General features: G+C 36.1%; 1 protein-coding gene across 8 annotated transcripts in view; it reads left to right on the top strand.

Moving 5' to 3' along the window:
- Positions 1–19,421, top strand: part of CEP83 (centrosomal protein 83) — a 183,263-nt gene that overhangs the window by 131,691 nt on the left and 32,151 nt on the right. For 7 of the 8 annotated variants that reach the window (XM_035257301.3, XM_035257302.3, XM_035257305.3 and 4 more), the window contains 2 exons: positions 16,017–16,092; positions 18,303–18,460. In XM_035257301.3, the coding sequence (XP_035113192.2) occupies positions 16,017–16,092; positions 18,303–18,460 (234 nt within the window). Of the gene's footprint in view, positions 1–16,016; positions 16,093–18,302; positions 18,479–19,421 lie in introns of all 8 variants that reach the window. The other variant, XR_013522025.1, reaches the window with a different exon arrangement.

Genomic DNA, 19,421 nt, shown 5'->3' with positions numbered 1-19,421 from the left:
GGTTTCAATGTGTTGGCCAGACTGGTCTCAAACACCTGTCCTCATGATCCACCCACCTTAGCCTCCCAAAGTGTTGGGATTATAGACATGAACCACTGTGCCCGGCCTTTTTCATGTTTCTTGTGTCCCTATGTTATGGGTTCATCCGGTAGAACAGTTGCCTCTTTTTATTTCATGGAGTAGCTTTCATAAGGGAGGACTTTTTCTTCTATGTCCTGTAGTATTGTTTGGGTAAGTGCTTAAGATTTGTTTCTGGTTGAGTGCAGTAATGCAGTCTTCATGTGATATCTTTGGCTGTAATCAGTGTCAGCACTGTCTGCAAGTACTTCAGTGGCCTATAGTGTGGATTTTTGTAGAGTGAGTCTCGTGTCTTTGCTGTTGATAGGAGACCCTAGGTGGAACAGTTCTCAGGCCTTGGGTGGTGGGTGTGGTGGCTTTGCCAGTTGTGGGGTGGAGTTGCCAGTGGTGGCTGTCACCAAATGGGCCTATCCTTGGTCCCCATAGTATGTGGGGTGCATTTCAGCTTCATCAGTTGTGAGAATGGGATTGCTGACAGTGCCTGGCAGCTAGTTCTTAAACCCTGTGGACTGTAGGCACCAGCACTCTTGGTCTTGGAGATGGCCTCTCTGCTGTGCTAGACTGCTTGTTCCTTTAGGTCTACTCTTATATTGGCTCAGGTGCTGCAGTTTTGACTTTACTGCTCTGTGTAGCTGAGATTGTGTTGTTGCAGCCTTATATGTGGTTGGGGTGTAATGATGGTGGGACCTTTCAGATGTGGAAATACCAGGTCTCTTGAATCCCATGGGAGCATGTATTCTAGCATTGGCTTTGTTCTCAAAATGTTGCCATGCTTAGCAGCTTTGGTCACCGGGAGTTGGGGGACCCAGTGTGTGTTATTTCTCTGGAGCAGTGTAACCACATGGACTCCAAGCAGCTCCTTGTATTGGATTCAGGGCCTGTTAGGACTCTAGGGCTCTTCTGTAGCTAGGTTTACACATGTTCACAATGGTTTTAGGGACTGCTAAGGAACTCCTACCTATTATTTCTCCTGCAGTGGAGAGTCTCACTTGGTTTTGAGCCAATCCTGGCTTGGTGCTTTGCTTTCTTTTCTATGCTGCCATCTCAAGTCTCCATAATCATGAGTGGGGTTTTGTCCCTTTCATGTGAATTCTGTGGTTCTCTCTTAGAAACTCTACCTGAAACACAGTTATTTACTTGTTACTTTGGGCCTTTGTAGAGGAGTGTTGGTCCTCTAGTCAGTCATCTTAATGATGTCTTCGTCATGTTTTTTTGATAGTGGCCATCCTAATACATGTGAGATAGTATCTCATTGTAGTTTTGATTAGCATCTTTCTAATGATTAGTGATGTTGAGCATCTTTTAATACACTTGTTAGCCACTTGTATATTCTTTTTTGAAAAATAGCTAGTCAAGTATTTTGCTCATTTAAAAATTTTATTTTTTTCTTGTTTACTTTTTCTCTATATCTGGATATTAATGCCTTATCAGACATATGATTTGTAAATATTTTCTCCTATTCTGTAGGTTTTTACTCTGTTGCTAAGTGTCTTTTGTTGCAGAAAATTTATTTTCATGGAGTTCATTTTGTGTGTTTTTTTTTGGTTGTTGCCTATACTTTTGCTATATCCAAGAAATTATCAAATCAAATGCCATGAAGCTTTTCCCCCATCTTTTCTTCTAAGAGTTTCATAGTTTTAGGTTGTACATTAGACCTTTGATCCATTTAAAATTAATTTTCCCACATAGTGTTAAATAGAGGTCCAAGTTTATTTTTTTATATGTGTATATCCAGTTTTCCCAGCACTGTTTGTTGACAACATTGCCCTTTCTTTATTGAATGATCTTGGCACTCTTGTCAAAATCATTTGACCATATATGGGAAGGTTTATTTTCATATTCTGTCTTCTATTCCAGTTGCTTATATGTCAGTCATTACATCACTGTCACACTATTTTGATTATTATAACTTTGTAATACATTTTAAAATGAGGAAGTATGAGTTCTCTAGTTTTGTTCTTCAGGATTATTTCATCTACCCGGGTTCCCTTGAGATTCCATATGAATTTTAGGATGGATTTTTCTGTCTCTGAACAAAATACTTGGATTTTGATAGGAATTGCATTGATTGTGTAGATTATTTTGGGTAGTATTGATATCTCAACAATATTAAATCTTTCAATTCATGAACAGGGGATGTGTTTCCATTTATTTATATCTTCTTTAATTTCTGTTAGCAATGTCTTTTAGTTTTCTCTTTATAAGTATTTCACCTCATTGGTTCAGTTAATTTTTAAGTATTCTTTTTTATACTATTGTAAATGGAATAATTTTCTTCATTTTTCTTTTCATGTTATTTATTGTTAGTGTATAGAGATGCAGCTAATTGTTCGTTGACTTTGTATTCAGCTACTTTACTGAACTCATTGCCTTAATCTTGACTAATAGCTCTGCCTAGAACTTGCAGTTTCATGTCAAATGGAAGTGGCAAAAGTGGGAGTACTTGTTTCATTCCTGATCTTAGAGGAAAATATTTCAGTCTCTCACCATTACTTATGATACTCACTGTGGGTTTTTTAGAGATGGCTTTATTATTTTGAGGTAGTGTCCTTCTATTCTGAGCTTGATAGTGTTTTTATCATGAAAGGGTGTTGAATTTTGTCAGATGCTTTTTCTGCATCAATTGAGATGATCATACATTTCTTTCTTCATTCTTTTAATATGGTGTATTATTAGGTTGGTGCAAAAGTAATTGTGGTTTTGGACCATGAATTTTAATCATTATAACTAGGCTCAAACACATCTTTATTAATCAAAATCGGAACCATTGCAATCAACACATTCTTGCCAATGAGAAGTAAGTTTATTCTTGTAGTATAAAAATCCATGCATTGGGAGTCAACAAACTTTTTTTTTTTTTGTTGGAGTCTTGCTCTTGTCGCTCAGACTAGAGTGTAAAATGCAGTGGCGCAGTCTTGGCTCCCTGCAACTTCCACCTCTTGAATTCAAGTGATTCTTCCAAGTAGCTGGGATTATAGGCACCTGCCACCATGCCTCGCTAATTTTTGTATTTTTAGTAGAGACAGTGTTTCACCATGTTGGCCAGGCTGGTCTTGAATTCCTGACCTCAGTGATCCGCCTGCCTTGACCTCCCACAGTGCTGGGATTACAGGTGTGAGCTACCATACCTGGCGAGATTAGACAAACTCATGGAAAGCATTTCCTGCATCTTGCTGGTTGTGGAAGCATTTTCCCTGCAAAAAGTTGTTGAGATGCTTAAAGAAGTTATAGTTGGTTGGCGAGAGGTTAGGTGACTATGGCAGATGAGGCAAAACTTCATAGTGCAATTTGTGTTCAACTTTTGAAGTGTTGGTTTTGTGACACACATTCGGACATTATTGTAGAGAAGAATTGGGCCCTTTCTGTTGGTCAGTGCCAGTTGCAGGCATTGCAGTTTTCAGTGCATCTCATTGATTTGCTGAGCATACTTCTCAAATGTAATAGTTTCTCCAGGATTCAGAAAGCTGTAGTGGATGAGACCAGCAGCAGACCATTAAGCAGTGACCAAGACCTTTTTTGGCACAAGTTTGGCTTTGGGAAGTACGTTGGAGCTTCTCTGTCCAGCCAGAGGTGGTTATTTGCCAGTAGTTGTATGAAATCCACTTTTTGTCACACATCACAATCTGCCTGAGAAATGATTTGTTGTTGCATAGAATAAGAGAAGACGACATTTGAAAATGATGATTTTTTTGATTTTCACTCAGCTCATGAGACACCCACCTATCTAGTTTTTTCACCTTTCCAGATTACTTCAAATATCCAATGACCATAAATGGTTGACATTGAGTTCTTTGGCAACTTCTGTAGTTTTAGAGGATCAGCTTCAATGATTGCTCTTAATCGGTCATTGTCAACATCTGACAGCTAGCTGCTATGCTCCTCATCTTCAAAAATAGACCTCTTTGTCTTTTTCAATGTTTTTTCTATTTCAGTGATTATTTCCCCTTTGTTATTTCTTGTTCTGTGTGTGTGCTTTCTTTCTTGGTCAAGTCAGCCACTGCTCTGTGTGTGTGTGTGTGTGTGTATTTATTGTGGTAAAAGATACATAAAATTTACCATTTTAACTTTTAAAACATACAGTTCAGTACATTCTTTTAAATTAGAATTTTGGTTTATTAGATCAACTGATTTCTCATTTTTTAACTCATTAATTTCTGCTTTTGTCTTCTGTTTTTTTGCCCTTAAAAAGTTTGTATAATTTTATTGTTGTCATTTAACATACCTAAAATAAAATTCACCCATTTTGTATACAGTTGTGTAATCCTCACCACAATAAAAATATGGAATAGTTGCATCACCCCAAAAGTTTTCTCATGTCTCTTTGTAGTTGATGTCTTTTTCTGACCCCCAGCCTTAGGTAACCTGTGACTTATCCATGCTGTTGTATATATCAATAGTTCATGTCTTTTTATTGCTTACTAGCATTCATTGTACAAATATGATTTATTTATCCATTCTTCTATTGATGGACAAGTATTTGGGTTGTTTTTAGTTTGGGGCGATTATGAATAATGCTGCTGTGAACATTCATTTACAAGTCTTTGTATGGAAACATGTTTTTATTTCTCTTAGTTAAATACCTAGAAATGGGATTACTAAGTAATATGCTAAGTATATATTTAATTTTATAACATACAGAAATACTGTGTTCCAATGTAGAAACACTTAACCAAGTTTTTTCATTGCAGCTAGCAATGTATGAGGATTTTGTTTGTTTTACATCCTTACCGACACTTGCTATTTTCAGTCTTAATAATTCAAATGGATACGTTGTAACGTTACCTGTGATCTTAATTTGATTGTCTCTGATGACTAGTGGTGGTTAGCATCTTTTTATATGCTTATAAGCTACTTTTGTGAAGTTTCTGTTCAAATATTTTGCCCATTTTTGATATTGGGAAGTTATCTTATTGATTTATAATATTTATGTATTGTGCATACAAGCCCTTTCTTAGATACATATTTTGCAGATATTTTCTCCTTATCTATGACTTGCCTTTTCATTTACTTGTGTATGTGTATATATATGTGTGTGTGTGTGTGTGTGTGTGTGTGTGTGCGCATATATATGTGTGTATGTATATATGTATACACACACACTTTTTTTTTTTAAATACAGGATTTTGCCTTGTCGCCCAGACTGGAGTGTAATGCATCTCAGCTGACTGCAACCTTCACCTCCTGGGCTCAGGTGATCTTCCTGCCTTGGCCTCCCAAATAGCTGCGACTGCTATGCCTAGCTAAGTTCTATATTTTTAGCCAGGTACATGGCACTATGCTTGGCTAAGTTCTGTATTTTTAGTAGAGACAAGGTTTCTCTGTGTTGCCCAGACTGGTCTTGAACTCCTGAACTCAAGCGATCTGCCCGTCTTGGCCTTCCAAAGTGTTAGAATTACAGGTGTGAGCCACTGCACCTGGCCACGTTTACTTAATTGTGTATATTGAAAGTGGATTTTATAAAATCTACTTCTGAGGGTTTTTTTCCTGTGTTTTTGACACCACAACAACGCAGAAGACTTCTGTGTTCAAATGTATGGATTTCTACCTATCAACAAGCAAGGATTCAGTTCTGCAGTGGACACCAGCCCAATCTTCTAATCCAATTTGATTCTAGTCATTTCTTCATGGAGAGAGCATCAGATCCTACGAGTCAAAGACTGGGTCCCACAAGATTGCCCCCATTTCAGACACCAGTCTCACTTCCAGGCCTCTGGAACTTCTGACCAACCAGCTTTTTAAGTGGGGATTTCCATGACCTTCTCTTTCAGCTAAATTAGTTTACTAGAGTGGGTCACAAACTTAAGGAAATACTTTGTTTCCTAGTTTTTTGAAGAGGATTTTTTAAAGGATACAAATCAACAGGTAGATGAAGAAATAATAGGCGAGGCACAGTGGCTCATGCCTGTAATCCCAGCACTTTGGGAAGCCTCAGGTCAGATGTTTGAGACCAGCCTGACCAACATGGTGAAACCCTATCTCTACTAAAAATACAGAAAAATTAATTGGGCATGGTGGCAGGCACCTGCAATCCCAGCTGCTGGGGAGGCTGAGGCAGGAGACTTACTTGAACCCGGGAGGTGAAGGTTGTAGTGAGCTGAGATCATGCCATTTCACTCCAGCCTGGGCAGCCAAGCGAGACCTTGTCTCAAAAAAAGAAAATGAATAATAGGGTGAAGTCTGGGTCCAGAGCTCAGGAGCCTCTGTTCCTGTGGAGTTGGGGTATGCCACTCTCCTAGCACATGGATGAGTTACTGTTTTCCTTTGTGTAATCCTCCATGAGTTCAGCTGTCTAGAGGCTTGCTGTACTCTGTCCTCTTGAGTCTTTTTTTGGATACTTCATTGGACAGACATGATTGAAGCATGGATAATCATATGGAAATCTTAATGGACAAAAAGGACATGATCGATTACTAATAGACTGTATGGAGAATCATAACAAGGCCTGTCTGTTTAGATTCTTATTGGTCCCTCTGTGTAACATTATTTCATCTGGGTAAGGGGCAGGACCCCTTTAGAAATGGGGATCTTCTGACCTACTATGAGATAAGGTAATTCAGAGAGGTTTTTTTTTTTTTTTTTTTTTTTAATGACCAGCTCCAAGACAGAAAGGGGGGGGAAGATTAGAGTATATTTTTAGTGTACCTACCTTGGGGAGAAAAAGGCGAAGGTAAAAGGTAGACAGAAGGACAGAGAGAGATTCTGTTTTTTTGAGGTGTGTTTCTGAGGCTCAAAGCACCCCAGTATTATAACCAAAGACTGTCTTTCATCTTTATCACTCTGAAGCTGCCTCTCGAACCGTGAACAAAGGGCCAAATACCGTCACAAAAGATATGTGTATTGTTTTAGACACTTAGGAAATATGGTCAAGGGCTATGGAAGTTATGAGCCAGGAACCATGGCAGTAAACTCATCTATACATGTAAACCAATATATATACATCATAATGCCACACCACTTCATCAATTTTTTTCTTGTTATTTTTTGTGTTCTCTTCAAGAAGTCTTTGCCTAATTCTGTGTTACGAAGATATGTTATGTTTTCTTCTAAAAGATAAGCATTTGGTTTTCACCTTTAGGTTTTAAGGTCTAATTCATGTTAACTTTTATGCAGTGTAAGGTAGTGGTACACATATGCTTTTTGTTTGTGTCCATTTTTTGAAGACTATCTTTTCCCTCATTGAATTACAGGTGTGGGTCTATTTCTGGACTCTGTTCTGTTTTACTGATCTTTGTCTTTAAACCAGTATCAGACCATTTTGATTACTGTAGCTCTATAGTAAGTTTGTTTCAGGTAGTACAAGTCCTCTACCTTGTTCTTTTTTGTCTAAATTCTTTTGGCTCTTCTAGGTCCTTTGCCTTTCGAATATAAATTTTTTAATCCGTTTGTAACTTTAAAAATCTTGTTAAAATTTTACTTGGGATTGTATTGGACTTATTTCTAAATATGTTATAAATGGAGTTCATTTGGCTTTTTATTCATTGCCTTTAGAAATACAGTTAACTTTTATGTATTAATCTTGAATCCCATGACCTTACTAAAGTCGTATATTTTCTTTCCTTTTTTTTTTTTTTTTTTTTTTGTTGATAGAGTTTCACTCTTGTTGCCTAGGCTGAAGTGCAGTAGCACAATCTTGGCTCACCGCAACTTCTGCCTTCCAGGTTCAAGCTATTCTCCTGCCTCAGCCCTCCTGAGTAGCTGGGATTACAGGCATGCGCCACCATGCCTGGCTGATTTTTTGTATTTTTAGTAGAAACAGGGTTTCTCCATGTTGATCAGGCTGGTCTCGAACTCCTGACCTCAGGTGATTACAGGCATGAGCCACTGCACCCAGCCTTAAGTCACGTATTTTCTAATAGCTGCTTTGTTGATTTCTTAGAGTTTTCTAAGGTCATGTTATAAACCTTGGCCTTTCTTTTAGTTTACTTTGTTCATTTGGTTGTTTTTGAGTTGGGAATTTAATGTTATTACAGTTTATTCTTTCATTTTTATTGGTAAGAGTATTTAGTGCTAAGAATTTTCTTCTCCTCACTGCTTTACGTGTATCCCATAAATTACAATAGTGTTCTAATTATTATTTTTAAAGAAATTCAATAATTTTAATTTGTGTTTTTATTTTTGCCAAAGAGTTATTTAACAGAAGATGTAATAGTTTGCTAGAAGTCTGCCCTAATGAAATACCACAGACTGGGTGATCAAACAACAGGAATTAATTTTCTTAGTTTTGGAGACTAGGAGTCACAGATTAAGGTATTGGCCAATTTGGTTTCTCCTAAGGCCTCTCTTCTTGACTTGCAGGTAGCCGCCACTTCTCACTTTGTCCTCCTATGGCCTTTTCTCTGTGTCTTTGCATCCCCTTGTGTCAATCTTTTTTATAAGGACATTCCTCATACTAGATTAGGGCCCACCCAAATGACTTTGTTTAACCATAATTGTCTCTTTAAAGGCTCTATCTCCAAATGTAGTCATATCTGGAAGAGACATGTTTCAGTCTATAGAAGAAGTTTTTTTAACTTCCAGGTGGGAGATCTTTTGAAAGTCAATTTCTAGTTTTATTGCATTGTAATCAGAATATTGTTTGTATTTTTTTCTATTCTGTGGAACACTCTGATGTTTCTTTGTGATCTAATCGCAGGACAAGGGTAAAGCAAATGAGGCACCCAGGGTGCAGAATTTAAGGAGACACTCTCATGTGCTGACCCTGCACTTGCAGGAGTCTTAGAATGGGTGTCTTCTTAAGTTTCGCATTCTGGGCATATCACTTGCCCAGCAACTATAGGACTATAGTCACTTAGTCCTATAGTACATGTCAAGTATTGCGAGTGTTCCATAAACACATGGAAAGAGTCTTATAAGAGTGAGAAGTTCTACATATATATACACACACATAGGATCTACCTTAGTAGCTGTGATGTTTAGGTCTTCTGTATACTTATTTTTTGTCTACTTGATCTGTCTTATACAAAGAATGATGTATTAAAGTCTCCTGTTATTACTGTGTTTCTGTATGTGACTCTTGTATATCTTGTAGTTTTTGCTTCATAAAAGTGAGTTTCATGGTATTTGGTACGTAATATAAATGTACATAGCAGTTCTATTTTAAGTGTGAATTGTAGCTGTTAGCATTAAAAAGTGCTTTTTTTTGGTCTTTTTTCTTTTTGCCTGACTTGTCTGATACCATCACCACTTTTGTTTTCATATAGTTTCTATTTGCTTGGCATACTTTTATCCTCTTATTTTTAAATTTTCTGACTCATTTTGCTTTTTGAATGTGTGTTTTATATATAGCATTTAGTTGGGTCTTGCTTTGTAGGCCAAATTTTAATAAATTAAAAATTTTATTTTAATGGGTGAATTAAGTACATTCACATGCAGTGAGCCCCTGCCTGCCAAGATTTACAGGCAGGAATGGGAGATATCACTTGTGGGATTTGGTATTTTTTCTTTCATTTTACTTACAGTTACTTTGAGGTTTTGGGCATATTCTGTCTTTCAGTTATGGTAAGGGTGAGGTTTTGTGTGGCTTTATTTGCTTTTCTATATTTTAGCAGAATATATGGATAACACAGAGCTAGACATCTGTTATCTTCAACACCTGGAAGTTCTTTACGTCTGCTTTTTAGATTCTAACGTCTTAGTGACGTCTCAAATTACATAAAGTGTGAGTGGGTTTTTAAAATCATGTTCATTAAGTGGTAGGTTATGTTTTGAGACGGTTCTTGATCAGCATTACTTAGGAACAAATAGGCAGAGGTATACTTATTATTTACCTGAGTTTTATAAACTATGAGTTTATATTATTAGTGGCTCTGATTCTAGAAGCATGAATCGGTGATAAGATTTTAAGAACCAATCTTGTCTGTCCTTTGGCTTTTAGATGGGTACATTTTTTTAACTATTCAGGACAGGTAGTTTTATAATCTCTTTTTGACAGTCTCTGGAAAGTCGGGGGAGACCCTCCTCAGGCATCCTACTCTAATGTTTTATCCTATTATAATTCCACAATTTGGCCAGTTAGATAGAATCTTTTCTGTTAGAATTTCAGGCTGTTTCTCCTGCTTTGGGTTTCTGTTGCCATAGTGATAAAATGTTCAGCATTCTGTCATTACTTGAACACAATAATGAACTTGACCCTTATTTTTTTTAGGTTTTCTTTGTTGCTATATAAAACAGCTTTTATTCCTTTAGCTTTTCTTAAATTTGAATAATTTTCTATTCTGTTAGTCACATTGATTTTTCTTTGATTCCTCTGCAATTTCACTTATAATGTGTAAATGACCCCAACTTATTTTAAAATAAAGACATAAAATCTAGCAGGAGTAATTCACATGATTTGCATGGCTTTTTTATAAATGTTCTATTATTGTGGTGATATTTTTTTCTTGACAGTTACGATTTCCTGATTTATAAGTCCAGTTACATCAACCAGGTCTGTTTTGATCGTTCATTAAAATGATCATAATTGCAGTACCTTTCATCTGTGGAGCAAAAGATCTTACTAAGGAAATGGAAAGTATAAATCATGTAAAGCAGAAGTATCCATTTATTTACAAATAATTATCTGTGATAAGTAGATATTAATATATTACATATTAATCACTGCTTTGGCAGATCCTTTAAATTATTAATTATATGCCAGTCTTTTCTCTTTGTTAAAGTATTTTTTCCACCATTAACCTATCATACTGCCAAGAGTAATAAAAATTATTTTTATGAAAGTACTGTATTTCAGAAGGCTGCTCCCCTGCACATTTATTCAGTTTGCAAAGTTGGTAAATTTACCTGTAAATTAAAACCATGTAAAAATTAAAGGAGTTTAAATATAATAGAATATGTATAATTTGGTTATGACAGTAACCCAACTCTAACTAATGCAGGCAAACAAAGGGAGCTTTTTGGTTTGCAAAGATGTGGGAAGGGTAAGGGTTATGGTGGTTTCGTGGATACCTGGATCTAAGAACTCAGATCCAGTTAGATAATAGTGGCTTTTTCCCTCCTTTTCTTTTCTTCTCCTCTCTTCTTTTTTATCTCCTCTGTCTGCTGTCCTACTACTTTCTCTGTGATGCTGGGAACATATGTCGAAGCAAAGAGGACAAAGTTCTTGTTAGCAAACTCAAGTTAAAGTTGAGAGACGAGGCCGGGTGTGGTGGCTCACGCCTGTAGTCCCAGCACTTTGGGAGGCAGAGGTGGGTAGATCACCTGAGGCCAGTCATTCGAGACCAGCCTGGCCAACTTGATGAAACCCCATCTCTACTGAAAATACAAAAATTAGCAGGATGTGGTGGTGGCTACCTGTAGTCACAGCTACTCAGGAAACTGAGGCAGGAAAATTGCTTGCACTGGGGAGGTGGAGCCGAGTTACAGTGAGCCAAGACCATGCCACTGCACTCCAGCCTGGGTGACAGAGTGAGACTCTTTCTCAAAATAAATATAAACCAAAATCTAGAGACGAGTTTTGGTGTGGTTCACATGCTCATCCCTGGACATATCAGTGTGGCCATGGGTATTGGGCACTCTGGCTCAGCCAAGGTTATATCCCCATGTCTCTCTGTGGAGTGGGCGAAAGAGGAGGAAGACGATGATGTACAGTTTGATATCAAAAGTAGGGGGAGGTTTTTGGGAAAACAGCACTATAACCAAGGGAAGGGCAACCTGAACATTTATGATATCCTATAGGCAGTTTCACCCCCTTGATTTATTTTTTGTATGGCTTAAGCCAGGGCTCTTTCCCATTTGGGGCTTTTTTTTAAATTTGAGCTTGTAACAAACGTTTAAATTTCATCAGTTTGAATTTCTTTGTCGCCAATAGTGGATATTTACCTTTTTTTTTTTTTAATCTGTCATTTAATATACACCTTTCTACTTAGACTACATCTTGAGAAGAATTATATTGGCTCATTGGACATGTTTTCTCCCAAGAATTTAAATTGTGAAGTAAGAGATGAAAAGATATGTGCCAGTGTTTGAAGAACCAGACAGGGCTGTGGCATGTCTTTGCCTGTGATTCCTGTCAATTATTGTATCCTGGTTTCGGTTTTCTAGTTCTCTTTTGAGTGGGTTCTTATATTCTTTCAGGAAAGTTTATTTTTGCTAATAATGGTCAGTGTCAATTTCCAGTGCTCACCCGCAAGAACCATGCTTTCTTTCAGAAGATTGGTATAAGAAGGCCACTGCCATTCTCATGAGACTTGTAGGAATCTTTGACAGTAGAGAAATCACAAATGCGACTTCTGTTGTTTGCCCTGTATGTTGCTTCCCTTTGGTAACAGAGATTTACATTAAATGAAGCCAAGAAATTACATTAGAGCCTTTGCTGCCCTATATGGTATTGCTAGTCACATATGACTATTGAAACCTAAATTTTAATTAGGATTTAAAATTAAAATTCCATTCCTCAGTCCCATGAGGCACATTTCAAGTGTGTACTAGCAACATGTTGCTAGTGGCTGTCATATTTGAAGGCAGAGATTATAGAATATTTTCACCATCAAAGAAAGCTCTGTCAGACCACACTGGCGGAGTATAGACTCCTCAAGGGTAGGCATTCTGTCCTTGTTTTTTTCTGATGTATCCATGACACTTAGAATGGGCTCAGCATGTATAGGTCCTCAGTAAATATTTGCTGAATGTGAAATAGCATATGTTGGCTGCCTGCCACAGAAGACCTATACCATGATCCTTACAGTTGGCTCCCCAATACTTTCAAGAGAACTTGAAACAGCTCCATCTTAATGTTATTCCAAATTTCCATTTAAACTTTTTCATAGCTACATTGTCTGTGTAACTTGGCCCTCCAGTTCACCTACTATTTCTGCCTTCTTAATTACTTTAAAGGTATAAAGTACTTGATCTCATAGTTTCTTTTCCCCCCACTTATCTTTCTCCTTCTGAATTCTCCCTATCATGTACTCATTAAAACTTTTAACAGTTTCCACTGTAGCCTCTGGAATCCCAATTCTGTTATCAAGAACTTTTTTTTGCAATCTAAACATTTTTTTGAATGCCTACCAAAAACTGCTTTCTTCTCATGGTATATAACCTGGCACACGTTTTAAGCAGAAATTACTCTTCCTTTCTCTCTCCTGCAACAAGAGACCAAGAAGCGAAGTCAGCATTTGTAAACCCCAGTTGTGCTTCCAGTTTACTGTTTGAGTATGGTTAAAGTGATTTTTTTCTTTGATATTTGTTGCATGGAGTTTTATGCCTCTCTTTCATCTCTTCTAATTAATGACCTACAGTGTATTCTTTAACAGTCGCTAAGAATTTTCATATCTGGCTCAACTTTTTTGTTTTCTATTTCTCTTGCCATCATTCTTAGTGACTATGTATTCATGTTGTTGAACTACCCAACACCTTAGCCTTATAGTTTATTCTATCTGCACTTTGGCATTCTTTTATCTTTATTCTGCTTTAGCATCTTGTACACCTAGACACTTCTTGGACCTTGTCATCACCTAGAATTCATCACTTCAAAGAGGTAAATATCTTTTCTTCCCTCTTACGCATGCTACTCTCACTGAAGATATTGAAATTAGTAGTCTTTGGACTTCTTTTTCTTCCAACCTGTTAACCTGGCTTCATTCCTTTTCAGCTCGGAAACTGTTTGATATTCTTACTTGTACAGGAGCAACGGATATGAATTTTCTTGACTTCTTGTCATCTTAGAATTTCAGTATTTTTATCCATCCTCTCCTCCCTTTGTATTTTGAAAATATCCTTTGTCCCTTCTTAAGTGAACAGTGCTTTTAATGCCATCTTCTCTACTTCCTCTATACTCTTACTCACCTATATCTTTAATTTCTCTATCTCAGACTCTTATTTTTCTTTCAAGACCCAGTTCAAATTGCATCTTGTTTATGTAGCTTTAACTTACCCTCTAATGAAAGTTAATTACAGTTCCTTCAATACCTTGTACTTCTATTATAAAGCATATTTTCTTTTGACTTATTGTGACACACCTTGTGTATTCAAAACCTAATCAAAAGGGATACTGTACTTTACTCCTAAATCTATAGTACTGTCTTTTGAAATATTTTCTACTGTTTTGTTCTCTTTTGTTCAAAAAGGTAGATTTAATGCTTTGGTCTTATTCTATTTTATTTCTGTTAAGATCAATTATTTCATAGAATCCTAAATGTAATTATCTGGATTCTAACCCAGTACTGCTTCAACAAAATGAAGTGAAGGAGGCCTTATTGTATATCATCTCCAATAGTCTATCATAATGGTGCTTTTACTTATTTCATATTTCATGTAGTTTTTTCCCATCCTTTCATATTCTAACGATTTTCAGATACTCTTTACCATTGGTTTATTTGGCTTCAGATTTTGTATGTAGGGCACTATTGTTTCCCTTCATGTCTGTTTAACTTATATAGATAAGTTTATATATATAAATGCTTTCTTAACTGGGTCATGTTTCATATTTGCCAATTATATCCAGATTCTCAACCGGAGCTAGGATGTACTTAGGGCCTTAGTTTTCTATCTCTGGACCTGAACTGAGACCCACAGTGTTCTCTCTTCTATTTTCATCTTAATGATTTTGTGGAAAGAAACCTTTACTAAGTCAGTAATCTAAAAGACATAAGTTAGCTGCCCAGCTACCTGAGAGGCTAAGGTAGGAGGATTGCTTGAGTCAAGGAGTTTGAGGCTAGCCTAGGCTATATACTGAGACCACATCTCTTATTTAAAAAAAAAAGGCACTGAGTTGGTAACATTCATAAATATTTAATGGAGGAAGTACCCAGAAAGTTTGAAAGAGTAATCATATAGCTAGAATTGTGAAATAAGAATGCGACTGGTACTGATATGGAGCAAAAGGAAAAGGGCTGGCCCTCTTTAGATTCATTGTTTCTGGCATTTGTATGTAAACATCTCAGGAAGCAATGGGTCCTATCTTAAGGTTTTTTCCATGTTGTACTGTCCAATCATCTCACACATTTAAACAGTTAATCCATGATTTGGGTTGGTTCATTTAGTCTATCAACAAGTGTTTATTGAATCCTTATTGTGTTTAAAACATGGACTTAGGTTCTTGAGAGTGTTGTTCAGATAAACACATTCTACTTGGTTAGATAAGACATGCTAATAATACCAAGCTATAAATAAGTATTGGTATTATAAATATAATAATACCAAGCTATAAATAATAATAATAATACCAAGCTATAAATAAGTGCCAAGTGAATTATATTTGAGATAGGTATTTGAAGAGTTTTGAAAGGGAGGAGGCTGAGGGGCCTATCCTGCCAACCCTAATTAGTGTAATGTCTTCCTCATGAGGTTACTGATTTGGTCACTAGAGCTGCTCTGCATTTTAAGGCTCTGGCTGTAGATGTATTATTCCCTTTGAAGAGTCTACAAATGTGTAAGTATACATTCATCTCAGGGATGAAAAGCTCCTTAAGATATTTTATAGAATACAGGATGGTGTGTTGTATTAGTTTTCTTTTAAATCTGTAACCTTGTAGAATGAAAATGAAGTACTGTGTGTCTGAAAGAATTTTGTAAATTGTAGAATACTATATAGATGTAAGTTGGCCTCTCCTAAACTAGACTACTTTCTGATGCCTTAGCAAGACATTCTGTTCTTTTCCACAAAATGCTGCTTGTTCGGGCTGTTCTTTATGTATATCAAAATCCTACCTGTCAGGTTTTTATCCATGTAGTATTCCCTAATACTGCTGGACAGACTTGATTTCTCATCCTCTCTATCCCCATGGTTTGTAGATTTTCCTATCACAATAGCAGTGATTTGTTTAACATTTTGTTGTATGTGAACACAATCTAGTTTCTTGAAGTCTCAGTCTTTGGTTGTTTTTATACTTTTGCTCAGTGACTGGTGCCAAACAGGCATTCCATAAAATGACTGTTTAATTCATTAAAATAAATGAACCATGGATTCTTAGTAATATCTTTTGTTGGGTTGTGATTTTTAGGTTAAAACTTCAACAACAAATTGTGACTATTGAAAATGCAGAGAAGGAAAAAAATGAAAATTCTGACCTAAGACAGGTATGATTTTAGCAAAGATTTTTCTCAACTGCTGCTTTAAATTTGTGTTTTGCAAATTAAAAAAAAATTTGCAATTAGTATTTTTAGACTCTAACCACAACTAATACTGTTGGAGCTTAATATGTAAAGATTAAATATTTAAACCTGTATAAATTAGTAAGCTTCTTTTGCTAACTGTTGTTATTCTTAAGGTATATAGGCTGGGCACGGTGGCTCATGCCTGTAATCCCAGCACTTTAGGAGGCCAAGGCAGGCAGATGATAAGGTCAGGAGTTTGAGACCAGCCTGACCAACATGGTGAAATTCCATCTCTACTAAAAATACAAAAATTAGCTGGGTATGGTGGCATGCTCCTGTAGTCCCAGCTACTCAGGAGGCTGAGGCAGGAGAATCTGAACCCGAGAAGCGGAGGTTGCAGTGAACCGAGAGTGCACCATTGCACCCAGTCTGGGTGACAGAACAAGACTCCGTTTCCCTCTCTCTCTCTCTCTGTGTGTGTGTGTGTGTGTGTGTGTGTGTATGCTGTGGCCCATGATAATTTTTTTTAAATTACTGTTAAAAGGACAGTATTATAAAATTCTGAATTTTAAAAACTCAATAGAAATATTTACTAGCCGTGATTGACATGTAACTTTATATTATGAAGTAGTTTTTACTATGTCCCTGTGAAATCTAAGATTTGTATTTATGGAAGGAAATTTATATTTATAATTAACAGGAAAGATTTGTATAAAGTTGGGTAAAACATGGAAGAGTGATCTTTTCTGAATTCTTCTTGTTATTGTTGTTTTTGTCCCTATAAATTATGAAGTAGGATTCCATTTTTAGAATTCATGCTTGTATGCTAGTTGGTACTGCTTTTCATGTGCAGTTATGGTTTCTAAGTCTTAACTAGATGGATATAATGTTTATTACCCAGAGAGAAGTTATTTAGTCTCATTGGCATTTGGGCTTTCTCTCATGCTATGCATATAGAGAGGTATTAAGCTCTTTGAAGTTTGCTTATTTAAGCACCTGTAATATAGATTTAATATTTGCCACTCCAGTTAAAAATAAAAAGTGAATAGTTCTACATGTAGAAATTCATTCTAAAATAGAAATCTGAGATATACCATTTCATTTTCTGCTAAAAATTGCTCTGTGGACATTCAGAATCCTATATCTGAATTGGTTTTGTTACCATTAAGAAGTAATGGGATTATTATCCATTTATTTAGTTTATTATATAAGAATCTTGTTTCTTTTTGCCCTTGAATCTCATAATGGGTTCTTTTGATTCCTGTCTCTTGACTGTGTTTGCTCTCAAATGTCTCTCAGAAATGGCTAAGAGAGATAAAAGGAAGTGAAAGGAAAATAAGGACTTTTATTGTTTATTAATTGTTAAAATAGTTTGTGGGGGAGGTATATATAACTGTCCTAAGTGAAGTTTATTTGGATATAATTTAGAAGAGTGTATCTTTCTAGCCTGTTAATCTGTGATTAGACCTCTTGAGAAAAAGTACTACCAGATAAAGGTAAATTGGGATGGGGAAAAAAGCTTTGAGTGACATTATATAGTTTGGTAAATGACTGTAGAGGCCAAGTGATCTGTAGCATTTATTAGATTTCCCAGATATCTTTCTTCTGCCCGGCAGCACTGGGCATGTAGACTGCTTGGAAACCTTTTAAAAACAATGTGAGAGTGATCCTTACCATATTTACAGTGAACAATTTTGATTGCTTGGAGAGTAGAACTTTTGGAAGGTTGCTGATCTCAGGGTATGTGGGAAGAAGAGGATGGATTTTTTTTTTTTTTAGCTGCTTTCTGAGCTGACTTGCTTTTAAAACCAGTTTGGTTTTTTTTCCCTAGGAAGTGAGGGGAAGGCTAGAGTGATAGGAGACTCACTCTAATCACTGGATTCCCTTTTCTCATTTCCCTTCTATCCCCCTAATAACCCTTTTTCTCATTCCCCATACCTCTCCTGGCCTGCATATTTTGGGAAGAAGAGATAGAGGATTCAGTGACTGAGGATTGTGGTTGTTGATGGTCTCTGGTTATAAGAAATGCTCCTAGGTGCTGCTATTTATTATTTCCTTTAGGGGGCATCTTCAAGGGCACACCAACTTTGGGGAGCATTTGCAAAGGGAGGTGTTTGGTATCTTCTGCTTCTCTCATACCTTACTACATTTATTTAATGGCTTTTAATTTATCTTCTGTCTTCTCTTTTAAGCAAATGAATAGTTTGCAGATCCAAGTGACCTCACTTACACAGTCAGAGAATGACTTGCTGAACTCAAACCAAATGCTGAAGGAAATGGTGGAGAGGTTAAAACAAGAATGCCGAAATTTTAGAAGCCAAGCTGAAAAAGCGCAAGTAGAAGCTGAAAAGTAGAGTTTGCTCTTTATGTACAAACCTTTTTTTCTTTTTTCTATATAATATATAGTTATTTAGTAATGATTCCAATGGTGATTATATTTTAGGAACTAGTTACAAATACGCTTTGATAGTGTACAATGGTCTGCTGAATGTATGTTTCTATAGAATGAACTATACTGACTCTTGAATTGTTTTAAAAAAGACATTAAAATTCTGACAGCATAGTATTCTAAGAAACCTCAAAGAAAACTTTTTTATTTATTGAGTAAAACAAAACATTTCTTCAAAAATCTGTTCTTCTGAATGCCAGAGAACAGAATGGATTTTTTTGTTTTGTTTTTCATGTACAGAATCTACTTCCTTGAATTAGAACTACTCTCTTGGATTTTCTTTGAAAAGCTAATTTTTTTTTTTTTTTGGTCTTAAAATCTGTTGCTAGTAGACAGTATAGTAAAACTGGTAGGGATCAAATGATTGTGGTGAAGTTGAAGATCTTATATCCTCTGGAAAAATTTGTTTAGATGTGGTAGAACACTGTACTATTTTGTATTTGCTTTGTCTTTATAACTTGCTGGCCTTGTAAGTAAATTTTTATTTTAATCTACAAAACATTATTTTTTTTCACATTTCTTCTTCTGAAGGCCACCATGCCACATAAAACTGGTTTTTTTTTTTTCAGTTTTTCTATTATTACATATTTTAAAGTTTGCCCGTGGTTTTATATATGGGGTTAAATTTCAAAAAGAGTAAGCAAGATAAACATCCATAGTGTGTTGTGACATTTTAGAAAATCCAGCTTACATTTCTTTTATTTTGTAAAACCTAGAAACGTGTGCCTTGGAATTTTCAAGTGTTTGATTGAAATGAATGTAATAATTCTAATGACAGTGTAGCTAGCAAATTTAAGTAATATTTAAATAATATTTATAGACTCGTATAGAAGAAAATAGGTGGACTAAGGGTTAGTGGAAT

This window comes from Callithrix jacchus, chromosome 9, assembly GCF_049354715.1.
Source record: "Callithrix jacchus isolate 240 chromosome 9, calJac240_pri, whole genome shotgun sequence".
NCBI classification, from domain to species: domain Eukaryota; kingdom Metazoa; phylum Chordata; class Mammalia; order Primates; family Cebidae; genus Callithrix; species Callithrix jacchus.
The sequence above is the reverse complement of the archived record's forward strand: the minus strand, read 5'-3'. Positions and strand labels throughout refer to the sequence as shown.